The 22,775-nt window shown below is 36.9% G+C and overlaps 1 protein-coding gene across 7 annotated transcripts in view; it reads left to right on the top strand.

Moving 5' to 3' along the window:
* HERC4 (HECT and RLD domain containing E3 ubiquitin protein ligase 4) overlaps window positions 1-22,775 on the top strand; it is a 159,944-nt gene that overhangs the window by 61,627 nt on the left and 75,542 nt on the right. For all 7 annotated transcript variants that reach the window (XR_016388057.1, XR_016388056.1, XM_022590698.3 and 4 more), the window contains 6 exons: window positions 15,493-15,569; window positions 16,196-16,320; window positions 17,834-17,893; window positions 18,052-18,163; window positions 18,698-18,887; window positions 20,246-20,418. Coding sequence is in view for 5 of the 7 variants with exons in the window: in XM_022590698.3 (XP_022446406.1) it covers window positions 15,493-15,569; window positions 16,196-16,320; window positions 17,834-17,893; window positions 18,052-18,163; window positions 18,698-18,887; window positions 20,246-20,418 (737 nt within the window). In the remaining 2 variants the exon portion in view is untranslated. The remainder of the gene's footprint in view (window positions 1-15,492; window positions 15,570-16,195; window positions 16,321-17,833; window positions 17,894-18,051; window positions 18,164-18,697; window positions 18,888-20,245; window positions 20,419-22,775) is intronic.

The raw sequence follows: 22,775 nt of genomic DNA, 5'->3' as shown, positions 1-22,775 counted from the left end.
ACACACACACACACACACTGTATTTTATTTTTACAAGAGATAAATAAACTGACACCAAGCATTGTAAATGGATGACCACAACAAAAGCAACAATGATTGCAATTACCAAACACGAAACACACTCATACTATGTCATAATATTGACATTCAGTCCAGTAATCCTCCACTGTATCAGGTCCTTTACTTTGCAGTGAAAATTGATTTGTATATTTTTTGCCTCTGAGCCCTTGTGGGATTTATTTTATTTTATTTTTTAAAATTATTATTATTATTTTTATTCAAACAGAAAGTCACAAAAATTATAATCATCCTCATCAGTTCACTCAGTCCCATGTAATTAATTTTTTTTTTCATCTTGATCTTTTGTTAGCACTTTTATGAATTCATCAGTTTTCCGTTAGAGTTCTGAAAATGCTTATTCATTCAGTTCAGCAGTATAGTCAGTTACCAGAAACCTGTACTTGTCAGAGTCTTTTCCATGAATTCCTTGAAGATGAAACCCTTTTATAGGAACATTTTTGCAAAAGCATCAGAGTACACCCAGAACTGTCTGTAAATGACAAAAGACTTAAAAATGACCACGGTTAAAGATTTGATGAAAGTTCATAATAATGCAATTGACAAGGAAATTTAGTTATTTCTGAGATATACATTTTAAAGTAATAACTAGAATTATGACTTATAACATTATACCAGAACATACAAGATTTTTAGACATTTCATGTAATGTCTGAAACATTTATATTAACATATTTCCATAGAAATAACCCAAAGAAAGTTTAGTATTAGTTGTTTTTTTGTTTGTTTGATTTTTATACTGCAGGTTCTTACTAGTCATCAATTTTATACACATCAGTGTATACATGTCATTTCCAATCGCCCAATTCAGCACACCACCATCCACATCCCACTGCAGTTTTCCCCCCTTGGTGTCCATACGTTTGTTCTCTACATCTGTGTCTCAACTTCTGCCCTGCAAACTGGTTCATCTGTACCATTTTTCTAGGTTCCACATACATGCGTTAATACACGATATTTATTTTTCTCTTTCTGACTTCACTCTGTATGACAGTCTCTAGGTCCATCCACGTCTCAATGACTTAATTTCTTAATGACTCAATTTCGTTCCTTTTTATGGCTGAGTAATATTCCATTGTATTTATGTACCACAACTTCTTTATCCATTCATCTGTCAGTGGGCATTTAGGTTGCTTCCATGACCTGGCTATTGTAAATAGTGCTGCAATGAACATTTGGGTGCATGTGTCTTTTTGAATTATGGTTTTCTCTGGATATATGCCCGGTAGTGGGATTGCTGGATCATATGGTAATTCTATTTTTAGTTTTTTAAGGAACCTCCATACTGTTCTCCATAGTGGCTATATCAATTTACATTCCCACCAACAGTGCAAGAGGGTTCCCTTTTCTCCACACCCTCTCCAGCATTTGTTGTTTCTAGATTTTCTGATGATACCCATTCTAACTGGTGTGAAGTGATACCTCATTGTAGTTTTGATTTGCATTTCTCTAATAATTAGTGATGTTGAGCAGGTTTTCATGTGCTTCTTGGCCATCTGTATGTCTTCTTTGGAGAAATCTCTGTTTACATCTTCTGCCCATTTTTGGATTGGGTTGTTTGTTTCTTTAATATTGAGCTGCATGAGCTGTGTATGTATTTTGGGGATTAGTCCTTTGTCCATTGATTCGTTTGCAAATATTTTCTCCCATTCTGAGGGTTGTCTTTTCGTCTTGTTTATGGTTTCCTTTGCTGTGCAAAAGCTTTGAAGTTTCATTAGGGCCCATTTGTTTATTTTTGTTTTTATTTCCATTACTCTAGGAGGTGGATCAAAAAAGATCTTGCTGTGGTTTATGTCAAAGAGTGTTCTTTCTATGTTTTCCTCCAAGAGTTTTATAGTGTCCGGTCTTACATTTAGGTCTCTAATCCATTTTGAGTTTATTTTTGTGTATGGTGTTAGGGAATGTTCTTATTTCATTCTTTTACATGTAGCTGTCCAGTTTTCCCAGCACCACTTATTGAAGAGACTGTCTTTTCTCCATTGTATATCTTTGCCTCCTTTGTCATAGATTAGTTGACCATAGGTGCGTGGGTTTATCTCTGGGCTTTCTATCTTGTTCCATTGATCTATGTTTCTGTTTTTGTGCCAGTACCATATTGTCTTGATTACTGTAGCTTTGTAGTATTGTCTGAAGTCAGGGAGTCTGATTCCTCCAGCTCTGTTTTTTTCCCTCAAGACTGCTTTGGCTATTCGGGGTCTATAAAAAGACACTCTTAACAGGATATTCCCAAGACTTTGAGACTCTCTCCTTGGAACTAGGCAAAGGGCAAACCTTTCTTTTTTTTTTTTGTGGTATGCGGGCCTCTCACTGTTGTGGCCTTTCCCGTTGCGGAGCACAGGCTCCGGACGCGCAGGCTCAGCCGCCATGGCTCACGGGCCCAGCCGCTCCGTGGCATGTGGGATCCTCCTGGACCGGGGCACGAACCCGTGTCCCCTGCATTGGCAGATGGACTCTCAACCACTGCGCCACCAGGGAAGCCCCAAACCTTTCTTTAGAATGTGTGTAGTATTAGTGTATAGGACAACTGTATTAGTTTGCTAGGGCTGCTATAATAAAATATCACAAACTCAGTTTCTTGAACAATACAAATTTATTGACTCAGTTGTGAAGGCTAGAAGTCCAAGATCAAGGTGTTGGCAGTGTTGCTTCCTTCTGAGGGCTATAAGAGAGAATCTGTTCCATATGTCTCCTAGCTTTTGGTGGTTTGCTGGCAATCTTTGGTATTCCTTGGCTAGTAGATCTCTGCCTTCATCCTGCCATGGCGTTGTCTCTATGTGCCTATCTGTGTCCACATTTCGCCCTTTTATAAGGACACCAGTCATTTTGTATTAGTGGTCCACCCTACTCAAATATGACTTCAACTTATGTAATTACATCTGCAGTGACCCTATTTCTGAAGAAGGTCACTTTCTCAGGGTACTAGGGATTAGGACTTCAACATATGAATTTTGGGGGAGCACAGTTCATCACATGACGACGTCCCAGACCTGACAAGTTTTAACCTTCTACTGCGCCAGAGACATCATAAGCATTGGCTCCATAAGTACAACCAACTTTATTCTTTAAGATGACTTGTCATATCTAATTCAATAGCCATCGTTCTTAATATGACATTTCAGGTAAGTTCTTGGTTACATAATTGATTTGCTCAATCAGTTATGAAAGAAGTACAAACTAGTGGGAAGGGGAACATATTCTTACTGAACCCATGCAGATAGCAACATTACTGTTAAAAGAACAGAAACCTATTAAATTTGAATTATTATTGAATTCTGGGGATCAGCAAGAATCAGATAAAATGTTTTTAATTGACATAACATTATATTTGTTTCATGTATATAGCATAACAATTTGATATTTGTATATATTGCAAATGATCACCACAATAAGTCTAGTTAACATCTGTCACCATTGTTAAAAATTTTTTTTCTTGTTATGAAACTAAGATTTACTCTCAGCAACTTTCTAATTTGCAGTACAGTATTATTAACTGTAGTCACCATACTGAACATTTCAGTCCCATGATTTAGTTATTATATAACTGGAATTTTGTGCCTTTTGACCTCCTTTATCCATTTTGCCTGGCCCCCATCCCCAGGCACCTCCGGCAACCACTAATCTGTTCTCCGTATCTATGAGCTTGGTTTCAGTTTGTTGTTGTTGTTTGTTTTTTAGATTCCACATGTAAGTGAGATCATACAGTATTTGTCTTTCTCTTTCTGACTTATTTCACTTAGCATAATGCCCTCTAGGAATCATGTGTGTTGTCACAAATGGCAAGATTTCCGTCTTTTTTATGGCTATATAATGTTCCATTGTATGTATGTGTATATATGCATGTGTGTATGTATACACTTACACACACACACACACACACACCATGTTTTCTTTATCCATTCATCCATCAGTGGAAACTTAAGTTGCTTCCATACCTTGGCTATTGTAAATAATGCTAAAATGGACATGGTGGTGCATACATCTTTTCAAATTAGTGTTTTTGTTTTACCCAGAAGTGGAATTGCTGGATCATACGGTAGTTCTGTTTCTAATTTTTTGAAGAACCCCCATACTCTTTCCATAGTGGCTGCACCAATTTATACTCCCACTAACAGTGCAAGAGGGTTCTCTTTTCTCCACGTCTTCACCAACACTTGTTATTTCTTGTCTTTTTGTTAATAACCAGTCTAACAACTGTGAGTTGATATCTCATTGTGATTTGCATTTCCCTGATGATTAATGATGTTGAGCATCTTTTCATGTGCCTGTAGGCCATCTGTATGTCTTCTTTGGAAAAATGTCTATTCAGCTCTTCTGCCTATTTTTTTAAACCAGGCTGTTTGTTTTTTGATGTTGAGTTATATGAGCTGTTTATATATTTTGGATATTAACCCCTTATCAGTCATATCATTTGCAAATATTTTCTACCAATCAGTAGGTTGTCTTTTTGTTTTGTCAGTGATTTCCTTTGCTGTGCAAAAGCTTTTAAGCCTAATTAGGTCCCATTTGTTTATTTTTGCTTTTGTTTCCTTTGCCTTAGGAGACAGATCCAAAAAACTGTTGCTACGATTTATGTCAAAGAGTGATCTGCCTGTTTTCCTCTAGGAGTTTTATGGTTTCAGGTCTTACATTTTGGTCTTTAATCCATGTTGATGGTTTCCTTTGCTGTGCAGAAGCTTTTTAGTGTGATGTAGTCCTACTCGTTTATTTTTGCTTTTGATACTTTTACTTTGGGTGCTAAATCCAAAAAATCATCCTCAAGACTGATGTCAGGGAGCTTACTGCTTATGTTTTCTTCTAGGAGTTTTATGATTTAGGTCATATATTCAAGTCTTTAGTCCATTTTGAGTTAGTTTTTTTTTTAATAAATTTATTTATTTTTATTATCATTTTTGGCTGCATCAGGTCTTCGTTGCTGTGTGCGGGCTTTCTCTAGTTGTGGCAAGCGGGGCTACTCTTCATTGTGGTGCGCAGGCTTCTCATTGCAGTGGCTTCTCTTGTTGCGGAGCACGGGCTCTAGGTGCACGGGCTTCAGTAGTTGTGGCTTGCAGGCTCTAGAGTGCAGGCTCAGTAGTTGTGGCACACGGGCTTAGTTGCTCCGCAGCATGTGGGATCTTCCTGGACCAGGGCTTGAACCCGTGTCCCCTGCATTGGCAGGCATATTCTTTACCACTGTACTACCAGGGAAGCTCTTGAGTTGGTTTTTGTGTATGGTGTAAGATAGTGGTCCAGTTTCATTCTTTTGCATGTGGCTGTCCAATTTTCCCAGCACTATTCATTGAAAAGACTGTCCTTTTCCCACTGTGTATTCTTAGCTTCTTTGTCTTAAATAAATTGATCATATATGCATTGGTTTATTTCTGGGCTCTGCATTCTATGTCTGTTTTTAATGCTGATCCCATACTGTTTTGATTACTGTAGTGTTGTGGTATAGTTCAACCCTGCCCTCACTCTTGATTGTCTCTCAAATCTTTGTTAATGTCCAAACAGTCTATATTATTTTAAGTGGCTCTCAGTTGAGAATGTGCCAAGACCTGTCAGTATCCCAAAGGGGAGAATTTCAGCAATACCTAAATTCAAGCTGATTGAGGCCAGACCCTCAGGCAGTAGCTTTTAAGTATGCAAATGTATATCTGTCCTGTGGGACTGCAAGAGAAAGTCACACTGCTGCCAGAACTAGGCAACCTAGAGGTGTCCCTTGGGTGGCAGCTGTGAAAATCAGGGCACCAGCTAAGGGTACAAGCTCCTTTCCAGGAGATACTGGCAAGTTAAAGCAAGGTAGAGGGAGAGCACAAAGATGGCATCCACCAGCTTTCGTCCCCAAAGATCACCTCAGTAGGTTGCTAGAGGTGTAGAAACCTTAGGCCAAAGCTCCAGGACAAGCAGATAGGCCTTTTTCGCAGAAAACTGGGGTATGTTTCTGTTTGTTGTTTGTGCTGTGCACTGGGGGTGGTAGCCAACAAAAAACTGTCTCTCCAGTTGTTACAGTCCCGTGGGACCCAGGATACAAGCCCAGCTGTCCACCAGAACCAGGCAATCAAGAGGCATCAGTTAGGTGGCAACCACAAAAATGGGGACACCAGATGGGAATACGAGGTCCCCTATGGAAGAAGTGGATGTTCTGGTGTGCAGCAGAGGGATGTTGCAAAGATAAGGCCCTCCTTCTGAGATCTCTGAGAGGATTACAACAGGCCCTTTGATGTGGGTTTAATTAGAAGCCTGCCTCTTAGGCCAAAGCTGTATTAGGTAAACTAATAAATAATCCTCTTCTACAGAAAGATTGGGCACCTCAGTCTGTTGCCTCTTGCTGTGCCCTGGGGTGGCAGTCAGTTAAGAACTCTTTGTCCATTGGTTTTAGTCCTGTGGGACCCTTGAGCATAATCCCCCGCTGGCCCCCAGAGTCAGGTGATCTAGAGGTGTGCCCTGAATGGCAGCTGCAAAAATCAGGGCCTTAGAAGAGGATATAAGTTCCTTTCCGGGAGATACTGGCAAGCTGAAGGGAGAAGAGAAATGTTTTTTTAACATTTCGTTTCAGCGTACCAAAGCAGAGTTTACAAAATTGATGTGAATTAGATTACTTTAGAAGAAGGAGAAATGACTCCCTATAAGGGAGATCCAGAAAACAGAAAATTAAAGCAAAGTTAAACATTATGGATCTTGGATTGTCAGTTTCATAAAACTGCTTATCAGCTTAAAAAAATATATGAGAAATCCTAATGTAGTCCACTGGTGTCTTGAAAGTTCTCTAAGCCACGTCCCCTCAGAAGCCTGTACCCAAGTATCTATTCTTTGATGTATAAGTGGTTTCAAATAACAGGTACAGTCCTTTTCACAGGGCTCTGAGACTATCCTTCTTTGTTGAAAGTACAAACTCTGGGCTGTAGCTTATAGGAAGGCCTTCAGACAAGCATCAGAATAAAACAAAAACTAGTCAATAAATGAAAGAGGCTTAAAATGACTATGGCTTATTTATTATTGATAATTGTCAAGTGGAAAGATATGACGAGGGTTCATAATAAGAATAAATACAGTTGACAAGGAAATTTGGTTGTTGCTGTGACATGGAGAACACATTAGAGGCATGTTTTGGAGATACTGTGGTTTGGTTCCAGAATACCACAATAAAGTGAGTCAGATAAAATTTTTGGCTTCTTGGTGCATGTAAAAGTTATGTTTACACTATTCTGTAGTCTATTAAGTGTGCAGTAGCATTATTTCTTTAAAAAATGTACATATTATATCTTAATTAAAAATACTTTATTACTAAAAAATGCTAACAATCATCTGACAACACAAATCATCAATTACCACAAATCAGCAATTTGTAAAAACCACAATATCTGTGAAGTACAATAAAGTGAGTTATGCCTGTATTCCAAAAAGGTTTTCAAACAAGAATGTTTCTAAAGATGATGATTAAGCCTATTCTCAAAGAAGTCAGTGACTCCTTACATCTGATTTATGAATATGAATGAGTATAACCTTTTACAGTTGAAAAAAATCTTGAGATATAATATGATAATCCTGAGACCTAATGTACCAGGAATAACACCAAGAATATCAAGTAAAGAGATTCAGTAAGTCAGGGATCAAGTTTAGACATCTATATTTTTATAAAACGCCATTTGAAAATCACTGACCTAGAAGATGATAGATGTGAATAAAATAAAGGTTCAATAATAACTGAAATTGGGGGAACAAAACCTGAAATTAGGACAGACAGCACTGTACCGCCAGAACTCTTATAAATACAGGAAAACTTGACAGAACTATTTCATAAGAGTTTTGAATAATGTTTCCCTTCATATTTAAACATATGGTAAGCAAGGACATTGGTGAATCTCCATGTACTTCTCATAAAACACTTTTTGAAATATATTAATTTTTGAAATTTTTATATTATATTACCATATAAATTAGAAATTTTTATAGTAATTACATTTTTGAAATATATTAATTTAGAGAGGTGAAATATTTATATTAATTTTACCATATAAATTTAACCTAGGGAAGGTTAAGTGTCTTCTGATTTGACAACTCTTCCCATGCAACTCTTAAAATAGTAACACATCAAATAAACTTAATTATTTCTAGCATCTCTACTTATATGTTGAAAGGACAAATCATTGTGATTCTCCATAGCCTCTCTGGGAAATCGCAAAGGTATTTTCACTAACACATAGAAGGTATCTTGGAAGTTTTATTTTCCTAAGTTTAGGATCTGATTCGGCGAAGTGTGTTAGTTTGCTAGGGCTGCCATAACAAAATACCACAGACTGGGTGGCTTAAACAGCAGAAATTTATTTTCTCACAGTTCCGGAAGCTAGAAGTCTAAGATCACTCTGTCAGCAGGTTTGGTTTCTTCTGAAGCCTTGGCTTGCAAATGGCTACCTTCTTGCTGTGTCCTCATGTGACCTTTTCTCTGTGTGTGCGCGCGTGCATTGCTGGTGTCTCTTCCTGTTATTATAAGGACAGCAGGCATATTGGATTAGGGCCCCACCCTAACAGCCTCATTTTACCTTAATCACCTCTCTAAAGGTCCGATCTCCAAATACAGTCATATTCCAAGGTACTGAGGATTACAGCTTCAACATATGAATTTGGGGGCAGGGGTGGACACAATTCAGCCCATAACAGGAAGACAAAAATCAAAAAAGTTGTGAGGGGATATTGGAACACTTTATTAAAAGATGTAACCTTTGATGCTTGAGAAATAATACTTGGTTACCTGTTTTACTGAAGTGACAATAAAACATTTCAAAATAAATGTAAATGGTAATATGATTGAAAAGAACTTTAGCTTATTCATAAGTGAGGAGTCTTTGTTCTTTTTTCCACTTAAATAATGAAAAACAAAATCAACATCAAGTATAGAAAATTATTCTAGTAAAACACAGAATTTTTGCTCTTTGGCAGATTACACAAAAGTAAAAAAATAACATAGGTGAAGGCATCGGAGCACACCCTTCAAAATTGAGTGAACTTTGCTAAGATTTTAACATATTGTATAACTTATTTCAGAATCAAGTATAAACCAAGGAAAATAAAAATCACTTACCATGTTGTGTCTTCAGTTATGTTCTTCCGTATTGTGGAACCAGCTGATAGTTGCTCAAGGACAGTGGTATTGTGTCATAGGGTTCATGAGGTTAGAATGACTTTCATGTTAGTACTGTTATCTGTGTTAACATGCAGTGCCTTTGTTCTTGTTCACTTTCAGGTAAGTCTATGAGTATTTTTTAAATTTCTTAATTTTCAATTCTGATGTGTTATGTATTAGTGCTTTTAAGCCCTTTGGGGTCCTGAATAAGTCCTAAGAGTGTAAAGGGATTCAGGGATCATCAAAAAACTACTTCTTTTCCTTGTAAGTCAAAGGCACATACATAGTTGTATCTCTGTCAGTATTGCTCCTAAATAGAAGTACACTTTACAGAATTGTAAATAGCTCAAACACATCATTTAGGTAGATAAGTTTCTGAAGAGTGCCCTAATCAAGACTCAGTAAATGGTGGGGGCGGGGGTCGGGGGGGAGGGTGCATGGGCTGGGGAGCCTATTTCAAAATTTTCCGTTTTTCCTGACAGTGTATTTTGTAGAGAATAAGGAGGTGAAGTAGCCCTCCTAGATATGACAACATATACTATAAAACTGTAACAGTTAAATCAGATTATTCGTATACATATAGACTTTTTTTTGTTTTTTAGTTTATTATTTGGCTACGCTGGGTCTTCATTACTGCCTGCGGGCTTTCTCTAGTTGCGGTGAGTGGGGGCTACTCTTTGTTGTGGTGCGCGGGCTTCTCGTTGCGGTGGCTTCTCCTGTTGCGGAGCATGGGCTCTAGGTGTGTGGACTTCAGTAGTTGTGGCATGTGGGCTCAGTAGTTGTGGCTCGCGGACTGTAGAGTGCAGGCTCAGTAGTTGTGGCGCACGGGCTTAGTTGCTCTGTGGCATGTGGGATCTTCCCAGACCAGGAGCCCGTGTCCCCTGCATTGGCAGGGGGATTCTTGACCACTGCACCACCAGGGAGGTCCCTAGACATTTAGATTATTATAGCTTAATGGAAATCCGGGGGTGGGAGGGGAATCCCATGTATTGCCATTGTTGTTGGATTGGCCAAAAAGTTCGTTCGGTTTCCCGTAAGCTGGCTCTAGTAGCGCTTAGTTGTCTTTTACTTCATTTGAAACAATTTTGTAAGATTGTATTATGACAGCTGTCATATCAGTGTGCGTTAAAAAAAGACATAAAAATTGGTGAATTTTTGTGTAGCCATTTTAATACGGAAGATGGAAGAAAAAAAGTAACTTTTGTGACATATTATGCTTTATTATTTCAAGAAGGGTAAAAATGCAACTGAAACGCAAAGAAAAGATTTGTGCAGTATATGGAGAAGGTGCTGGGACTGATCAAACGTGTCAAAAGTGGTTTGTGAAGTTTTGTGCTGGAGATTTCTTGCTGGATGATGCTTCACGGTCCAGTAGACCAGTTGAAGTTGATAGCGGTAAAATTGAGACATTAATTGAGAACAGTCAACGTTATACCATGCAGGAGATAGCCAACATACTCAAAATATCCAAATCAAGCATCAAAAATCATTTGCACCAACTTGGTTATGTTAATCGCTTTGGTGTTTGGGTTCCACGTAAGTTAAGTGAAAAAAAACCTTGACCGTATTTCTGCATGCAATTCTGTCCTTAAGCATGATGAAAACATTCCATTTTTAAAACAAATTGTGATGGGTGATGAAAAATGGACACTGTACAATAATGTGGAACAGAAGAGATCGTGGGGCAAGCGAAGTGAAACCACCACCAACCACACCAAAGGCCGGTCTTCAAAGAAGGGATGTTGTGTATATGGTGGGATTGGAAGGGAGTCCTCTATTATGAGCTCCTTCTGGAAAACCAAATGATTAATTCCAGCAAGTACTGCTCCCAGTTAGACCAACTGAAAGCAGCACTTGACGAAAAGTGTCCGGAATTAGTCAACAGAAAACGCATAATCTTCCTTCAGGATAATGCACATGTTTCTTTGATGACCAGGCAAAAACTGTTACAGCTTGGCTGGGAAGTTCTGATTCATCCGCCATATTCACCAGACATTGCACCTTCGGATTTCCATTTATTTCGGTCTTTACAAAATTCTTTTAATGGAAAATATTTCAATTCCCTGGAAGACTGTAAATGGCACCTGGAACAGTTCTTTGATCAAAAAGATAAAAGGTTTTGGGAAGACGGAATTATGAAGTTGCCTGAAAAATGGCGGAAGGTAGTGGAACAAAATGGTGAATATGTTGTTAAATAAAGTTCTTGGTGAAAATGAAAAATGTGTCTCTTATTTTTACTTAGAAACCGAAGGAACTTTTTGGCCAACCCAATATATAGGTTTTGTTCAAACTCCAGTTGATTGGCAGTGGCTCTTGGAGTTATAGGAAGGACTATACGAAGTGGAAGTTATGAGAAGGACTTTGAGAATACTTTCGGGATGGAGGAGAGTGCCAAAGTTTTTTAGTGTAGCGTGTTATAGGTAGAAGAGGTGTAGTGTCTCTTCATAACTTTAAAATAGGGCATCACTAATATGTGGAGAAGGGGAAAGAATTATTCAACACATGAAAATTGGGAGGAAAATGTCAGTTTAGACCCTAACCTAACAGTATAAACTAAAATAAATTATAGATGGATTAAAGTTAAATGTAAAAGAGTTCTTAAGACAAGAAAATAATTCTATAGTTTGAGGATGGGAAAAAGCTTTCTCACCATTATGGCAGTGAAAGTCACCATTAAGAAAGAGGGCCAACTTCCCTGGTGGTCCAGTGGCTAAGACTCCACGCTTCCAACGCAGGGGGCCCGGGTTCAATCCCTGGTCAGGGAACTAGATCCCACATGCTGCAGCGAAGATCCTGCATGCTGCAACTAAGACCCAGTGCAGCCAAATAAATAAATATTTTTTATAAAGAAACCCACTTCGTCTTTAAAAGAAAAAAAAGAATGAGATAAATACATTTGATTTAATGGAAAAAGAAACTTGTGAGTCAAAATTAAATAATTATTTAGAAAAAATGTTTGTAACGAATATAACCTGAGGTTAGTAGCCTGAATATCCAAAGTGCTCATACATATTGGTGTGAAAAACAGTAAGACACCTAATAAATGAATAAGACAAACATTTAGACATGTAATAGATAAAGGAAGTTAACAGAAATTCCCATTGAGGAAATCCATGTTACTAAGAAACATGTAAATATTATAATCAAATAAATTCAAAAAGCCAGATGATAGTAAATAAATGGAAAAGAACAGCATTAGTCTTTCCTATTACAGGTTAATGAACTATGTGGTAGATAGGGGGAAGCTAATGGTCCAACCACAAGATGAGGAAGTAATATTAGTGTATCATTTTTCAACCCACAATGAATTAATGGTCTAAGCATTGGGCATCAATGGTTACTAACGTCACAAAAAGGAACCCAACTATACATTATGTGCTTACTGATGGAAGAACAGCCCCTTCCACCACCATGTAATAGTTTTGTCAAAATAATTGACTGATTGGGGCTTCCCTGGTGGCGCAGTGGTTGAGAATCTGCCTGCTAATGCAGGGGACACAGGTTTGAGCCCTGGTCTGGGAGGATCCCACATGCCGCAGAGCAACTAGGCCCGTGAGCCACAACTACTGAGCCTGTGCATCTGGAGCCTGTGCTCCTCAACAAGAGAGGCCGCGATAGTGAGAGGCCCGCGCACCGCGATGAAGAGTGGCCCCCACTTGCCACAACTAGAGAAAAGCCCTCGCACAGAAATGAAGACCCAACACAGCAAAAAATAAATTAATTAATTAATAAACTCCTACCCCCAACATCTTCTTAAAAAAAAATTGACTAATTAATCTAATTGAATCCTCTCTAGATCCAACTACCAATTTACAGGAAATACAGAAGACTGAGAGAAATGTTAGGAGAATCCTTGAGGATATAATCAGCAAAATCCAATCTGCAGGAAGCTGTGTAGGACAAATGACTAGGTTTCACAGACTTTTTTTACAGTAGTAATTAAAAGGAAATTAAGGAAAATAATTTTTGGTGCCCTACTCACAGCCCCCAGAAACCCATTCATGTACTATAGATTAGTCATCATTTACTTGATGATTATTTAAAGAAGGCAGAATCACCTTTTAGGAACAAACGAATAACATTCTGCTCAATCTTTTGAGGAAGTGCATGACTTCATGTAGACTTGTGAGGATGATGTAGAGAAAAGATTTTAAGTTGAATGATTGGTTTATTTAATATTTTAGATTTACCCTTTTAATCTGTTCTTAAAAATTTTTGGCTGTAGAGCAGTCTTGTTGTGGAAAATTTGGTCATATTAATGTTCTGATTTCTGAAGCTCTTATTATTATCTAAGCTAGATAATTTTTTATATTATATATTCATATTAAATATTTACTGAGTTTTTTTACAAATAAAACATTGTGCTTGGTAGTAGGGAATGATCAAGAAAATTAAGATGTGGTCCCTTCCTTAAGAATTTATAATTCTGTAGCAGTGGTGGTCACAAATAATACAAGGTGAAGAACTAGTCAACTGGGCTTCCCTAGGGGCACAGTGGTTAAGAATCCACCTGCCAATGCAGGGGACACGGGTTCAAGCCCTGGTCTGGGAAGATCCCACATGCTGCAGAGTATCTAAACCAGTGCGCCACAACTGCTGAGCCCACGCTCTGTAGTGTCTGCAAGCCACAACTACTGAGCCTGTGTGCCACAACTACTGAAGCCCGTACACCTAGAGCCTGTGTTCCACTGCAATGAGAAGCCTGCGCACCGCAGTGAAGAGTAGCCCCTGCTCCCCGCAACTAGAGAAAGCCCACGCACAACAACGAAGACCCAACGCAGCCAAAAATAAATAAATTTATATTAAAAAAAAAGAATTAGTCAACTAAAGAGTGGGGGGTCAGCAGTAGGAACACAGAAATGGATTATATTTGGAAATAACTGGCCTTAAGTTACATTGTGGAGCTATGGTGTTTTGGTATGTGATACTTCTAAATACTAGGCTAGCGGTATTTTTGATAATAGATACTCTTTCCATTTTGAGGTACAGGAGAGGAGAAAAAGGAAGAGGCTTTGAATGTCTTTTTAAAAAGGCACTTTACTGAAACGAAATTGAGCTATTTGTAGTGAGGTGGATGGACCTAGAGTCTGTCATACAGAGTGAAGTAAGTCAGAAAGAGAAAAACAAATACCGTATGCTAACACATATATATGGAATCTAAAAAAAAAATGTTCTGAAGAACCTAGGGGCAGGACAGGAATAAAGACACAGATGTAGAGAATGGACTTGAGGACACTGGGAGGGGGAAGGGTAAGCTGGGACGAAGTGAGAGAGTGGCATTGACATATATACACTACCAAATAAATGTAAAATAGATACCTAGTGGGAAGCAGCTGCATCTCATGGGGCGATCAGCTCCATGCTTTGTGACCTCCTAGAGGGGTGGGATAGGGAAGGGTGGGAGGGAGACGCAAGTGCGAGAGGATATGGGGATATATGTATACATATAGCTGATTCACTTTGTTATACAGCAGAAACTAACACAACATTGTAAAGCAATTATACGGCAATAAAGATGTTAAAAAAAAACAAACTTTTAAAGAAAAATAAACATCACAATAAAACACAAAACTTGAAAAAAAGGCGCTTTATTGTTCCTTCTTTACTTCTACTAAATTTGTGTATTAACTTTTTTGTTTTTGGACCTGATTTGGGTGTTACTGATAAATAGTTGTTAACAAAGAGCTATGTGTGTCATCTTTCTTTTGTACAGCTATATTGAAAGAGAAAATAATTTTACATTATGAATTTTGCATTACTCAGGAAGATTTAACATATACTTGTTTGTTGTCATTCTTTTTAAAAGTAAATATTCCTTTTTTTTTTGGCTGTACCCTGCGAGGCTTATGGGATCTTAGTTGCCCAACCAGGGATTGAACCCAGGCCACAAGCAGTGAAAACGCCAAGTCCTAACCACTGGACCACCAGGGAATTCCCCAAAATGAATATTCTTAATTTTTATTTTCTTCTGAGCTATCTTCTATACCTTTCATTCAAATTTTACACCATCTTCAGTTTAAAATATATTGAGATAATAAAGATCTAGACTAGAAACTGCCATTTTTTGGTGAGCAGGTCTAAAGAAAGACTTGTAAAACTTATCAAATGCTTGTTGTGCTTGTGGGATCATTAACATTTGTCACTTGGTCAGTCTCATCTCCATAGCAGTCAGACCATTCCCAGTCATTTTGTATCATTGAGCCCATGATTGGGAGGTCTCATTAAGTTAGATGATTAAGAGAAAATCCAGTAGCATATTTGATGCTCTGAAAAATGCATATAAATCTTGAATGTTTTATATTTTATTTTTATTACAGATTCTGAAGAATATTTCTGTGTAAAAAGAATTTTCTCAGGTGGAGATCAAAGCTTTTCACATTACTCTAATCCCCAGGTAATAGTAATCATATAAATAATTACTAAGCTCAGATAATTTAGAAGTTGTTTTTAAACCCATATTAATGTTCTTTATATGTTACAAAGTAATTGCCTCAATTTTTTTTTTCCCTCAAGTCTACAAAATTTTTCAGATCCATTTGATAAGTTGGTTTTTTTTTGATAAGTTTTTTTAAAAATTTATTTCTTTATTTATTTTTGGCTGCTTTGGGTCTTTGTTGCTGCACATGGGCTTTCTCTAGTTGCAGCGAGTGGGGCTACTCTTCATTGTGGTGCACAGGCTTCTCATTGCGTTGGCTTCTCTTTCTTGCAGAGCATGGGCTCTAGGTGCGTGGGCTTCAATATTTGTGGCTTGTGGGCTCTAGAGCACAGTCTCAGTAGTTGTGGCATACGGGCTTAGTTGCTCCACAGCATGTGGGATCTTCCCGGACCAGGGCTTGAGACTGTGTGCCCTGCATTGGCAGGCGGATTCCTAACCACTGCGCCACCAGGGAAGTCCCCATTTGATAAGTTTTTGTTCCAGGTGTTTAGTAGAGATTAACTTCCAAATACATAGTGGAGGCGTGTCTTGGTTTATATATAATATCTCTTCCCTCTGACTCATCTGCTTATTTTAAAATTTAGAACTGTGGGCCACCAGATGACTTTAGATATCCTGATCCTTCGAAGCAGATCTGGACTGTGAATGAAGCTCTAATTCAAAAATGGCTGAGCTACCCCTCTGGAAGATTTCCTGTAGAGATAGCCAAGTAAGAAAAATATTTTATCTACACAAAGTCTCTTAACTCCATGGTAGAGGAACCTGTACTTAGGAGTTTTTATTTAAATAAATATTTCATTAAATATCATTTACAGAATGGTTTATATACAAAAGTTTAATTGTCTAGAATTTCTGTAATAGTGGATATTTTAGGAGATCTCATGTAGATGTTTATAAGTTACAATTCTTTCATATACATAATGATATATTAAATGATAACTTAAAATATTAAATATAGCCACTTTAGGATTGGGTTTGCAAAAATGTTCCTTCTAGCTTCATAGTGGTCACTGTCTTTTAACTTCTATATTCCATGGAAGAGTTGAGTATTTCTTCTTTCTTGAATATTTTTCTTGAAGATGGACTTGTTTAGTACTTAAAAGTTTTTGTTGTTGTTGTTGAAGGTGGTGTAGGTATTTGGGATGAGGGGCTATAGCTGATCAGCTGTTTTTTTAATTCGAAATTATTTTACCAAACTAAAATTTTTCTTAAAAGCCTGAAGTGTAGTCTTCAGAAAAATAACATTCCAGATTAGATTTACCACCATGTGGAATTAAGAAAGTTAAATGTGCATGTTTATATAAAAAATTTTTTTAGATAACAAAAAAAAAATTTTTTTAGGAACATCAGATTTATTTGATGAATCAGAGGACGGTAGTAATGTTTGAGAGAGTAATAAAGAGATAAACAGTAATACCTTTATCAAGATTTACTTAATCTTTAGTAATTTATAGAATTCTGATTTATTTTGAATGTTGGTTGGAGGAATGCTCTGTAGCATTAAATACTACATTTTATTTTTTATTAAATAATAAAGGTGATGTGGATTTTATCCACATAAATAATAAATAAATAAAAGGTGATTTTATTTTTTATTAAAAAATAAAGGGGATGAATGGATAAAGAAGATGTGGCACTATATACAATGGAATATTACTCAGCCATAAAAAGGAACAAAATTGAGTTATTTGTAGTGAGGTGGATGGACCTAGATTCTGTCATACAGAGTGAAGTAAGTCAGAAAGAGAAAAACAAATACCGTATGCTAATGTATATATGCGGAATCTAAAAAATAAAATAAAGGGTACGGATGAACCTAGTTGCAGGGCAGGAATAAAGAGATAGACATACAGAATGGACTTGAGGACATGGGGTGGGAGGGGGAAGCTGGGGTGAAATGAGAGTAGCATTGACATATATATGCTACCGAATGTAAAATAGTTGGCTGGTGGGAAGCAGCAGCAGCATAGCACAGGGATATTGGCTTGGTGCTTTGCAATGACCTAGAGGGGTGGAATAGGGAGGATGGGAGGGAGGCTTAAGAGGGAGGGGTTATGGGGACGTGTATGCATATGGCTGATTCGCTTTGTTGTGCAACAGAAACTAAGACAGTATTGTGAAGCAATTATACTCCAATTAAGATCTATTAAAAAAAAAACCACCAAAGGTGAACAATTAGATTTCTCATTTTGTGATTTTGTGATTTTTAAATTTCTTTTTAGTGAAATAGATGGAACGTTTTCTTCGTCTGGTTGTCTAAATGGAAGTTTTTTAGCTGTTAGGTGAGTGACAGTTCTTTGGTATACCAAATTTTTCAAATTTATTATATTAAATAATGTCATTAAAAAGAAGTGAAAAAATTTTAAAGTTGCATTTTATTATTTTCTCTCTCTCTCTCTCTCTCTCTCTCTCTCTCTCTCTCTCTCTCTTTTTTAAATAGCAATGATGATCACTATAGAACGGGCACCAGATTTTCAGGGGTTGATATGAATGCTGCTAGGCTTTTATTCCACAAACTTATACAATCTGATCATCCTCAGATATCTCAGCAGGTTTGTTTTTAAAGCATTTTATATTTGTATTATGTAGCCTGTTGAGTTTTTTATTCCATGTTTTTTTATATGTTTGTGACCTAATTAACTTTACAGTTTCATACACTTTATTGAGATGTCTGTATAATTTTATTTAATATACTAATGTAAGAATTAAAATAGGGTATTATTTTAAACTGTTTGTAATTTAGCTGTCAAATATCTGTAAATCTTTCCAGATGTTCAGAGCAGACTCTTAATTACTTAATATTACCATGTTGGTTAAGTCTGTATAACTATAGATGTAGAGTTTAAATTGAGATATAAATAAAAATCTTGTATGCAAGATTTTTAAAATTCTCTTAGCACTGCTTAGGCATTAATTTTCATTGTGCTCTAAAGTGCATTCATTAATTCATTGTAAGATGGTTTCTTTTTTTTTTTTTCCCTTCACCGTTTCACGTTTGCTGTAGTATAAGGTTTTCTTCTTCTTTCTTTTTTTGGAATATGCATTCATTTTAAATGAAGTAGGTTTTACTTTTTGTCAAAATATAGGTGGCAGCTAGCTTGGAAAAGAATCTTATTCCTAAACTGACTAGCTCCTTACCTGATGTTGAAGCATTGAGATTTTATCTTACTCTACCAGAATGTCCCCTGATGAGTGATTCCAACAATTTCACCACAATAGCAATTCCCTTTGGTACAGCTCTTGTGAACCTAGAAAAGGCACCACTGAAAGTACTTGGTAAGAATTTTAATACTTTTTTTTTTTTTTTACAACCTTTTCTCTTTAAATGAAAATGCTCATAACTTCTTTGCTGTTTGAAATTTTGCTACCCTGCTTATTTTGACATTGTCTTAAGGTGAGATAAACCTGTTTTTCAGTTTGTTGCTTTTTGCTAGTCATCTGATGCTAGTTGTTAGAGTTGGAGGCAAAGCATGTTAAATATTAAAATTTTAATCAAGCACAACAGCAGAGACAGTATCGGGAAAGATAAAAACTGTTTTTGGTATTCGCCTTCCTCATCCCCTCCAGAGTGATCTTACTGTTAAAGAAGTAAAGGAGGAGGAACAATTAAAACTGAACAAACATGGGTATTAAATCCTCCTTGAACTTCATTAATCCTTTGCCTTGTATTTCCCTCACTTGCTAATTTTCTGATGTCTCTGCATGTAGGTGAGATTCCACTGTTTATTTGATCTTATTCCTCTGGGTTTTTGGCCTAAACTTTCCTCACTTTAATTTTTCTAATTGTATACATTTCATCTCTATCTGCTGACCATTATAGTTTGCCTGCTACATTTAGTAGCAGTGCTTTCCTTCTTAATAGTATTTGTTAGGTATGTGAATCTGAGATACATAAGAGTAATAAAATCAGTACAAGAAGTTTTAGGCTGAGGGTGAGCAGAGGAAGCAACAAGCAAGGGGTAGAATCCTGGAATCTGAGGGAATTAGCCAGTGGTTAGAAGAGTGAAGCAGGGACTCAAAAGCATATTGCTTCCATATTGTCAGAAGTTTTTGTATTCCCTTCTGTCTGCTGCATAAGATTGTCATATTTGTAGTTAATAACTACAAATAGTGAACGTGGGGAAGGACAGACATGGTATACTTTACATTGTTCAGTTTCTGTATTTGATTTTCAGGAGTACCTTGCATTTTTAGGATGGTGCTTCACAATATTTCAACTTTATGTTACGTAAGTTGAAAGATAAAAGTTGGAGAGATCTTTAAATATTGGAGCAATACAGTTTTAAAAGTGTTTTATTTAAAAATTAAAATCCTAATTTCCAAAGCACTTTTTAACAAGTGGTTTTATTACTAGGTATTAAGTTTTTAATGTAGCTTAGGAAACCAAGAATGTAAATTCAATAGACCTTTTTAACTTTATTTTTGCTTTTGAGAGCTTTTAGAACCGTATTCTTTAACTTGAGGGTGGGGTGGTATCTATAAACCCTAGAAATGTTACGTAAAATACCATATTATGTGTATCTTCCTGAGGTTTTCAAAGGGTTAAGAGCCACTGCTTTCGAAAAACAGTCAGTATGATTTTGAAAATTGTGACTTTTTAAATTTTATTTTGTGTGTTCACCCTTTAATAACAGAAAACTGGTGGTCAGTACTTGAACCTCCACTATTCCTCAAGATTGTAGAACTTTTTAAGGAGGTTGTGGTACATCTTTTGAAACTCTACAAGATCGGCATTCCCCCTTCTGAAAGAAGAATTTTCAACAGTTTTCTTCATACCGCATTAAAGGTTTTAGAAATATTACATAGGGTATGTCCAATAGTCCGTTTATTTTCCTCTCTCCCCATTGCCACTAACAAACTGATGATGTTTATTTTAACATGAATATATTACAGAATTAGATTGACATAAAAGATATAGGAATTTGGAGAAGTTATCTAAATTTTCCTTTAAAAGAAAGAATATGTCTATACTTTAGAGCTTTGGTCTTATTTGACTTTGTTAGGCATTTATGGATAACTTGTCTGTAGTTGGGCAGAACAATAGCATACTAATGAATTAGATTCTCCTTATGTTTTATTTGAAGAACATGATTTGTTAGTTTAAATAATACACTTTTTGTTATTTATTGATGGTTATAATATGAACGAGATTTCATCCTAGTTGTGATTTTGAACATTTAAACTCATGTTCCTTTTGCTGTTGGGTACTAATAGCTTCAATCAAAGTACAACCTTTGAAACAGATGACTAACTTGAAATTGGAACCATATATAATTCATTAATTTGCCTATTGTTCTTTCCTGCCCTTCTTCCCAGTGGAAGAAATAGTCCCCTTTACACTTGTAGCAGTTCAAAGTTATATGAAGAAGTAGAGTCTCAGCTGTTTAATTAAAGATGGATTTGAGACATCCCTGACAGCTGGTAGGTATATCTCTGTTGTGCCATTTGGTATTTTTAAGATGCTATTTTGGGAGACATGACCTAAGGGAGAAGGATATGTTTCTAGCCTCTAGAATGACTGAAAAACCCATATGAACCATTAATCTTTAGTTTTCTCCCCATAACAGCTTCTTTAGTGTTTTCACACCCTTCTTGCCTGGTACTAAGGTAAATGATAAAGGGTAAAGGAGATAAGTCCTTCTGTTCTCTGTAAGAAAGAACCCTTATGGACCATTAATTTTTTCCTTTTTATTATTTTAATGAAGTTCCTGGGTACTTTCTCAACTACTTCTTGAACTTTTTTCTTTTGTATTTAGTATGTCTAAGCTCTCTAGAAAAACAAGTCATTTCTCTTATTATAACTGAAGATATGATAGCCATTTTTTTCATAGGGGGAAATAAGTCATTCTTATGTTTGCCTTTCCCAGTCCAAGGCTTTCTTGCAGCACTTTAGGGTTAACTGGATTCTGCAGTAAACTGCTGTTAAGATCTTCTGTTGTCATGGAATGGGTCTCTACTTTTCTTTATGCCTTTTGTCTAGGATTCAAGAGGTTGATTAGATTCTTTCTTTCCTCTGGACTCTCTTTTCCTACTACTTCAGTGAACCATCCTTTGTCAGCAGGACCCTCTTCCCAAATAATTATTCATCCCCCCCCTTTCTTATCTGCATTACCTCTTAAAAAAATTCTTTTTTCCCTTAGCTGTGTCTTTTTCTACAAATGAAAGTGAGGGAAGGAGAAGTGGAGGAGGAAATTGAACCTTTTTTCTTTCATAATTACAGACAGAACTTGAGCAAGTAATTTATGTGCCTGGCTCAGAAGCCTCAGTCTCTGTTGAGGAGAACCTTATGGGGTTCCATCTCCAGAGACCTTTTTGATGGAGCCATGCTAGAACAAGGATCCTAAATTATTGCTAGCTGAAAGGGAAAGGAAAATAATGTAACAGTGGCCAAGGTTAGAAACCTCCATCGTACACTAATTCGTGTGAGCACTTTACGTATATCCCTCATTTAACTTTTTAAACTCTTTACAGTTATATTTTGACCCTTAATCTGAATATCAATGGTCATAAACCAGTAAGTAGCAGAGTTGAAATACAAATCCAAATCGACTTACAAAGTCCCTGCTGTTTCTAATGTACTTCTGTATCAGCAGATATAGTAATATAATATGTTTAGATGGTTCTTTGCTTTTATTTTATGTCCCTAGATCTAGAGGCTTATACTTCCAGATTACAGATAGCATTGTATTGTTAAAAAAAGACCATGGGGCTTCCCTGGTGGCACAGTGGTTGAGAGTCCGCCTGCCGATGCAGGGGACATGGGTTCGTGCCCCGGTCCGGGAGGATCTCACGTTCCGCGGAGCAGCTGGGCCCGTGGGCCATGGCCGCTGAGCCTGTGCGTCAGGAGCCTGTGCTCCGCAGTGGGAGAGGCCACAGCAGTGAGAGGCCCGCGTACTGCAAAAAAAAAAAAAAAAAAAAAAAAGATTCTAACTCCATCTGTGCTGCTTCTTATCAGTGTGATTTTGAACAGGTCTTTGTCTTTATCACATATGCAAATGGAGAATCATCTATAAAATAAGGATTGAAATAATGGCCTGATGGTTTCCCAGGATTGATGTATTGTTTAGATTACATAATATATATAATTATTATACATTCAGAGATTTTGTTATCACCACCACCATTTGGATGGGAAATTGCTACTTTTATCTTGATTCATTTGGT

Source organism: Delphinapterus leucas, chromosome 16 (genome assembly GCF_059928025.1).
Source record: "Delphinapterus leucas isolate spDelLeu-1000000601 "Yukka" chromosome 16, BTC_Dleu_Yukka2, whole genome shotgun sequence".
Classification (NCBI taxonomy): Eukaryota; Metazoa; Chordata; class Mammalia; order Artiodactyla; family Monodontidae; genus Delphinapterus; species Delphinapterus leucas.
This window is presented reverse-complemented; position numbering and strand designations above follow the sequence as displayed.